Raw genomic sequence first — 7604 nt, 5'->3', positions numbered from 1 at the left:
TGTATTTGTCTAAATACAGTGGCTGCTCAGATGTATTTACCTTCAAAAAAATTAAAAAAAAAAAAATCAAAATCAACCATACTATTTTTAGGGTTTTACTGGGAAATACAGAGTTCAGATGTGTTGAAAACTTAAAAAAAAAAAAAAAAATAGGTAATACATAAATGATGAAGACTATTAGTCCCGTGTGGAAGAAAACTTACAGTACATAGAACATTGTATTTATTATAAGAACTATAATAGGAATAAATACAACATTGATACCAAGTTAAGTAGCACTGTTCAGGCAGGATTAATAGGGCCACAAAATAGTTATACTTTTTTTAAAAACGGCACAGACCTTTCCCAAACTATTTCACAGTACAGTATGTCTCTTTATTGATCAGTCTTGTGTAGTATTTCATTTTCAAAAGCAAATGTTTAAAAAAAAAAAAAAAAAAAAGAAGGCAAGAAGTGGCTTGTGATACTTTATGATGATGGTATAATTCTGCTCTATTCAACAAAAACATACTAATAGCGTATTTGCAGTCATTTATGTTTCTTTTTTTTTTACTGTGTAAGTACAGTACAAGTCCTGCTTTCAGTGTTTGCATGATACTTCATTGAATTCTTACAATATACATGTTTGAAAAATATAATGCAAAACAAATTAGTACACTTTGTCACACAAAATGTGCACGCAAAACCATAATCTACCCTGACAAAACAATATCTCTAATCTCCTATTAATGTTTTGAGTTATAATCGGATTTGCATAGCCTGAAATGCTAACTATTGGGCAGAGTGTCATTTAGTTGGATTAATCTTGCTAATCATTACAAAATATCAGGAATTGACTCGTTACTCACTCTACACACTCATCCTGTGCTCAGCACTGTTTGCTGTGGGTGCAGGTGCTAGTAGCACGCTCAAGGTACAGAGATACAACAGAAACACAAGAGTAAATATCTACTTCTTGAGGAATTTGTTTCACAGCAGAAGACGTGGATATTGAAGTGAAAGATGAGGAGAGGGAAATTACATATTTCATGGAAAATAATGGTTCGACATGTTTTGTTTTTTTCTTGTACATTTTCCAGCCTCGTTGTCACAGGAGCATCCTGCTGGCAGCGATATCTTTGCCTTACGCTCCGACCTCCAAGGAGAAGGTCACACTGCCCAGGTAGCGGTCAGTGGGTGAATCGTTGACGATGCCCTTTCCGTTCAGTTTGCATTGTACTTGGATGTGAGTGTCGTATTGCACCCCTGCAAAGCGCACAGCCACCACCGGTGACGAGTAGTTTACCTGAGACGGAAGAGACACGGAAGATTAAGACCTGACAGCGGTCACTTCGGGCTTAAATAAAATGGTCTATATGCCACAGCAGTTATCCACAGTGATGAAACTCTCGCTCACATGTCTGAGCTTCCCATAGTATGGGTAGTACTTCATCTCAAAAATGCTTTTAGGAAAAAACTGGATTTCTCCCAAGGCCTCTGCTGGTCCTTTCTGCAAGAGGAAGAGGTGAAACTCATTATGACATTTTCAAACACGTTGCACACTATCGGTGTAAAATCGCAAGCAAAAGTGTCGATGGTTTCTGTACCTTCACTCCGCAAGTCACATTTACTGGTTTGCCCTGGCCAGGCAAGTAACCAAGAATCTATTGAAGTGTAAGGAAAGTAAGAGACAATTGTCATCATACAAACAAAAAAGGAAAAGAAAAGAAAAAAAAAGCACCTTTCCACCCTGTTTTGGGTCTATATTTTTGTTTGTCGTGTCTTTAAACTGGACTCCAGTGGATGTCTGCCTGAAAGACACCCTGTAAGTGACAACGTTGCATCAGTTCCAGTTTCGGGACGTCACCTCTCATTTTTATTCAGATGCTATTTTCTTTATTCCGCACTGGTGTGATATGCGCACTATCCACCTTTTTCAACGGGGAGATTTCTTTATATATAAACAATTAAAATCGCATAAAGTATATTTCTAACTCCAAGGAAACAAATGTAAAAAGAACCCAAACTTTCCACGGTTTAATCCTTCATAAAATTACTGTTCAAAATATTACCCAAGACAAACAGTAGTGCGGAAATGGAGTCGTGTGTCTTCGCGCTCTCCCTGAAATGGCCACAAGATGTCACTCACTGAGAAAACTGTGAGCTTCAGCAGTACAGTAACACACTGTGTGCCAGCTGTTTGATGTTCCCGCTCCTCTTTTTTTTGCTGATGTACACAATGGCTCTTTTTAAAGTGCACTGTTTTACACATTTTGGTGACTGACACTCATCTTACCCGGTTCATCCGAAGGAGGATGCATGGCCTTCCCTGAGAATAGCCATAGTGGGGGTCCTGCAGCCCTGAACAGTCCCCCAGCCAGGACCTCTTAAACTGACACGCTTTCCGCTCCTCATTCTCCTCCAAGTCGTCCTGCATGAAGTATCTGTCCAGTATGCAGCGTAAATTCTTCCTCTCCTGAGCCCCATCGTTATACTCTGAAAATGAAGATCAGGGGGAAAGAGGCAGAGCGGAGAGGGAGGGAGAATGAGAGAGGAGGGCATAAATAAACCTTTGCAACAGCAGTGCCAGGCCAGACTCAGGCCTCTGATTAAGGAAGCTTTACAAAAGTGGGGTGTGAAAAAAAACAAAAAAAAAACGGCATTGAATGGCTGCACTCTGCCCACAAAGAGGCTTCCCTTCCCAGCATGCCCTGCAAGATCCAAATGGAAAAAGGGGACAAAGGTAGCGAAGATGGGGATTAACTCATTGCGTGCCCGCTTCATTTTAAACAAACTCAACAACCCCATCATGATCCCCCATAACAACTGCTGACTCACGTCGTAGATATTCATCCATTGACCTGGCGTACTTCTTCCAGGATTTGCGATCAGAGGCGTTAAAGGCGATGTCGTGGCCTTCTAGATGTGGGGCCATCGTCATACCTGCCAGTGGAGACCCAGAGACAGTCAACTGTGCCGAGACTCAAGTAGGAGCAACAGAGAGAAGGACGGTCGAGCAGAGATGAGAGGAAAGTGACAGAGGAGTGCTTTGAGTTTGGGGTTATATTTACCTGGTGGCATCACTCTGTCATTGAATGTTGGATGGTAGGGACTAATAGACCACATGAGGCAAACAATACAGCCACCAAACATGGCTGCAAGAAACATATAAAGTGCAGCGTAGAAGAGAAGGATGAGGCCTAAAAGGGGGGTAAAAAAAATGTATCAGGGTGAATATTCCCGATGCAGTGTGTGTGCACAAAAGTGGCTTACATAACAGATGACACATCTCTCAATAGATTGTGACTGATCTGAGTGGTGGAAAACAGTTGAACCATAAAAAATGCCAATTTTGCTCAGGCTGTCTGGTCTGTCTGGACTCCAGCTACTGTCCTTGATCAGGACGGTCACTGATTTGTTTAGGCACACAAAAGCAGAGCCCTCCCCTCACGTCTTGACCTGCAAATAACTCCTATACTATAGTTATGGTATAAGATCCAATGCACTGAGCTAATGTGAGAATCCCGTAATGAAGAAACCCTGAGAACTAGAATTGTTCTGCAATTTTCAATTGACAGTCCATTAGCAACTAATCAAGCTAAACGTGCCCTAAATTAAATGGCTTTTGCTGTGTGGACAATTTCACAGGGGACTTGCTGCAGCCAGCCTTGCGTCCCCAGAGCCACAAAGGCCTTTCTGTTTCAGCTCAGTGAGAATTCTCCCAGCAGTCCTTTCACTCAGGAACACAGTGAACCTCCGGTTGCCATCGTAGTGAAGGTCTTTTGCAGCCATAGACGCCTGGCCAGCTCCAAGGAGCCCCAATCACCCCACTCTGGCATTGTGTCCCCCTCTTACACACTCGTCTCACAGGACACACAGCAAAGACTTCAACTCAGGGGCCTTTCTTCCACAGACACATGGGCCCCCACTCCTCCGCAAGTGTGCACACACCGGTTATGTAGCTGAATTGAGCTCTGGGACCTGCCTGGGATCCAGCCTTGCAAGTAGCTTATGCAAGTAACACACACTTCCCTTGGATATTCTCTCTACACTCAGATGTGTACAGTGGAGCCGAGGGAGGGGGCTCATCGGCGTCACACAGCAACTACCCTGGAATACCAAGAGGCCGCTCCATCAGCATTGACTCAACGAGCTCGTCCAGTCTCTCGCTCCTGCCAAGAAGGTTTCGCCTGCACCAAATCTCGATTTTGGCAGTGCGCTCTATAGAGAAAAGACACATGAGCATCTACGTGTTTTACTGCAAATGAGGGGCCATAAGCATGTTAAGTTCAGCGATGAGGTCGCCGAGGCTTTGGGAAAGAGGCTGTGGAGAGCATGGTAAGATGTAGAGGAATGTGATTCCTGGCCAATGCGAGGCCCGGGACAGTGCGCTCCCGCTGGGGACGAGTCCCCAGGCAGTCTGTTTTTGTCAGAACACTCTGAATTGTCCGTGCACCTATGTAAACATTGAGCATGAGGACACACACACACACACACACACTCGCAGCACAGTGAGCAGAGTCACTGGACTGGAGAGACATTTCTCACCCCTTAAACTATCCCTGAGTGCATCTTTTAAAGACATTCAAACAGCACATCTGCTCTCAAGCTTGTTAAAGATGATTCAACTGTAATGCACTCGACATTGCATCTGTTATTATTGGACCCATCCAGTAATAAATTAGATACTTTTGCAATTATCCAAACATCCCTCCCCACACTGCAACAACACAGAACCTCTCTTTTTTTCATCAACTCACTCCAGCTCTTTCCAGAGCGACCCATGAATTCGTTGGTCTCCGCATTCCACAGGTATTTCTTCAGGTCGTCTATTTTCTGGTGGAGCGTCCTCTTGGGTATGGGCCTGCGCTTCCATCTCTCAAAGTTCAGGTCTTCCTGCTCTAGAGGCTGGTGCTCGGCCAACTCCTCCTGCTCTTCCTCCAGCTCTTGGCCATGTTTGAGTATCACTTTGTGAGGCTGGGGGAAAGAAGAAGAAGAGAAAAAGCCCTCACCGCACATGTTCTCAACGGCTAAGTCCTGCAGTCAACCGTTTCTCTTTTTCAAATCACTGCAGGAAAAAAAATGGCATGCCTTCTGATCCGACTATGACAGGTAATATAAACCGCCAGAGAGTGCTCTGCATATTAATGGACATCGCACTGATGGTCCTGTCCCGTTACTGCAAATTATAAACCCGCTGGTGACCTTTCTGGCACTCGTAGGGAGAGCTGACCTCCTCTGAGTGGACCCTCCTGCTTGGAGCAGCAGCTGCAGACAGCTGAGCTGGAGGGTGACTCTGACAGCCAGATGTTACTCACTGACTCTCAGCATCCGCGGGCCAGGACACACGGATCCCAGAGGAGCCGCAGTACACTTGTGAGTGTCACTGAAAAGTCCCTTCATTTGTGAACACTTGACCTTTAAAATAATCTGCTGTTAAATCTTTAAAAATGCTGTTATGAGCTTTGCCATTGAACCACTTGATTACTGAGTTAATGATCACACACTGCTGTTAAATTTAAAAAAAAGAATCAGTGCTGTGGTGGAGAAGATGTCTTAATTGCTGCATCTGTTTCAGTGAATAAAGTAATTAGAAAAGTTATATGTTTTCTATTCAATGTCAACACTTACAGGATTTGATGGATGATTTTTAAGGAGCGTCTCGTCAGCTCCTCCCTCTGTGGAACTGGGCTCCATACTCTTCACAGAAAGAAAGAAAAGGTACTTGATAAACCAATCACATCTACCGGGCTCACCGAATTAAAGCGACACATCTTTTACATCTGCGCACTTGACAACAATTTTTCGGCACTTTTCACAACAAAGCCGAGCTACGCGAGCAACTCCGGCGAGAACCCGACCTCAGAAACAACTCTTGCCGTTGTACCCAAGACAATTTGGAAGAAAAAAAAAAATCCGACATACCTTGAGTTTTCTTTTCAATAAAAGCGCTGATTAATATGTCGAAAAAAAACCTCTTGACCCCTAGAGGAAAAAAAAATATTGTTTGTCAAAAAGTGTTTGGGGATTTCATTAGAAAGTTTTACGCATGCAGAGGGGACCGGGTGTGGAGAACCTCCTTCAACTAGGCGCGCAACATAGTGAATGAACGGTGGACAGAGAAAAACTGGGGGTGGGATACAAAGTGCCTCTTTTTTTTTTTTTTTTTTTTTTTTTTTTTTGGGTCCCAGAGCCGGTTTGGCAGCGGCCTGGACCACAGCACTGCATTCTGTACACGCACACCATCAGCCATTGTCTGCTAAGCTGGGCTAAGGCTGAATCACAGCCTGAATACAATATTTATAGCTTATCCCAACACAAGACACTGTTGTCAATCATCGCCTGGCTGCAAACTGTTCGCGCACAGAGACACTAGAACAATTAGGTTGTTTTTTTTGTTTTTTTCCCCCCCTCTAACTTTCATTATACTTGTCATGGTTGGTCGAGCGTTTATCTAACGTGAGATAAAGGCACCATAAATTAAATATCAGTCATTGGGTATTGTCCATGTACATGCATGCATACTAAACCGGTTGCCATCGCCAGCGCCCCCACAGACTCTTGGAGCAGCTATTTACCATAAGCTCTCCTCTGGTGAAGTTCAAGTAGTCCTCATCCTGATCCTATCTGCACTCCGGTCACGTTTCATGTGGACATGGGAGAGGGGGACCTCGGAGGGTGTTTTTTTTTCTTCTTCTTCTTCTTCTTCTTTACCATGAAAAGAGAAATTGCGTCATGGAAAAAAATCTGTTCTTTGAGATTTGCGCGGCAAAAAGTGTGTTGTGTGTGTCTGTGTGAGTGTGTGTGTGTGCGTTTATATGTGGGTGTATTTTACAGTAAAGGTCAATGATTCTTCTCATGACAAAAGGACATTTGCAGAGACGGAAGAATCAGCAGAACATTTAGCAGGGAAAGCTCCTCTATGGAGGGGCCTTCATTTCATGCACCTGTCCATGCAGAGTAATGATCTACAACTGCTTTCCCGTGGTCCAAGATGTGCGTATTTGTCCCTGCATGGGGGCTATATGTGCATTTTGGCACGACTAACTCCAGAGCAGCGCCTTTGGATCCGTGGCCGGAGTGACCCGCCTGGGGCCTCCACGCCACAAATGAGCCGCAGGGCCCCTATTAACCCCACGTCCCTCCTACTCTCTGTGAGTGTGAACATTTGGCCACAGATTCTATGTGTGGTGATTCAAAGATGCACATTGATTTAAGAACATGCAACATGTAAAAACAGAACAACTTTATGGCCCTTACCTTTGTGGATACTGTGTTTCAGTAGGGCATCTTCCTAAAGCAAATTTTCAATTAAGTAGTCAGGAACGAGTTGACCTAAAGTAAGCTCGGAGCTTGTGACAGTTTCCAGCTTAGTTCGGTTAGTGCTCAAGCCTGGCCGGGAGCAATTTGGCAAGAAGATGTGATGTATATGTGCAGTATGTGATACACATGTCAGTGCACAGGATGCTCCGTTTGATTTAGTTGGTCAGCCTCTGACTATACCTACTAGAAATCCTGCTCACCAAATGAAAAGCCTGAGATGCCTCTAGTAGTTCCGTATGGACTTTACATTTGCGTCTCCCACAGGGGTCCAATATTGAATTGTTATAAATTAAACGCGTCCA

The 7604-nt window shown here is 44.1% G+C and overlaps 1 protein-coding gene across 2 annotated transcripts; it reads right to left on the bottom strand.

The window, feature by feature from the left end:
- Nucleotides 1-193: 193 nt before the first annotated feature.
- Nucleotides 194-6613, bottom strand: atp1b4 (ATPase Na+/K+ transporting subunit beta 4). 2 transcript variants are annotated; one of them, XM_040119203.1, is made up of 9 exons: nt 6558-6613; nt 5611-5679; nt 4740-4956; nt 3051-3179; nt 2818-2922; nt 2276-2475; nt 1587-1643; nt 1397-1489; nt 194-1285 (listed from the first exon to the last, which is right to left on the bottom strand). In XM_040119203.1, exons 1-9 carry the CDS (start codon nt 6558-6560, stop codon nt 1124-1126), a joined length of 1035 nt encoding a protein of 344 aa, XP_039975137.1. In that variant the 5' UTR covers nt 6561-6613; the 3' UTR covers nt 194-1123. The 2 variants fall into 2 exon arrangements, with proteins under 2 accessions (XP_039975137.1, XP_039975138.1); XM_040119204.1 differs by lacking the exon at nt 6558-6613 and adding an exon at nt 5905-6053.
- Nucleotides 6614-7604: the final 991 nt, after the last annotated feature.

The sequence above is a fragment of the Xiphias gladius genome, chromosome 23 (assembly GCF_016859285.1).
Source record: "Xiphias gladius isolate SHS-SW01 ecotype Sanya breed wild chromosome 23, ASM1685928v1, whole genome shotgun sequence".
Classification (NCBI taxonomy): domain Eukaryota; kingdom Metazoa; phylum Chordata; class Actinopteri; order Istiophoriformes; family Xiphiidae; genus Xiphias; species Xiphias gladius.
Note: the sequence above shows the minus strand (reverse complement) of the source record. Positions and strands in the feature narration are given on the sequence as shown.

Excerpts from the sequence above, each read along its gene's own strand:
- atp1b4 (XM_040119203.1), bottom strand. Across the intron at positions 4,957-5,610 it reads AAAATCATCCATCAAATCCT|CCTCACAAAGTGATACTCAA; the intron begins GTAAGTGTTGAC and ends TCTTTCCCCCAG. Across the intron at positions 1,490-1,586 it reads ATGTGACTTGCGGAGTGAAG|AAAGGACCAGCAGAGGCCTT; the intron begins GTACAGAAACCA and ends TTCCTCTTGCAG.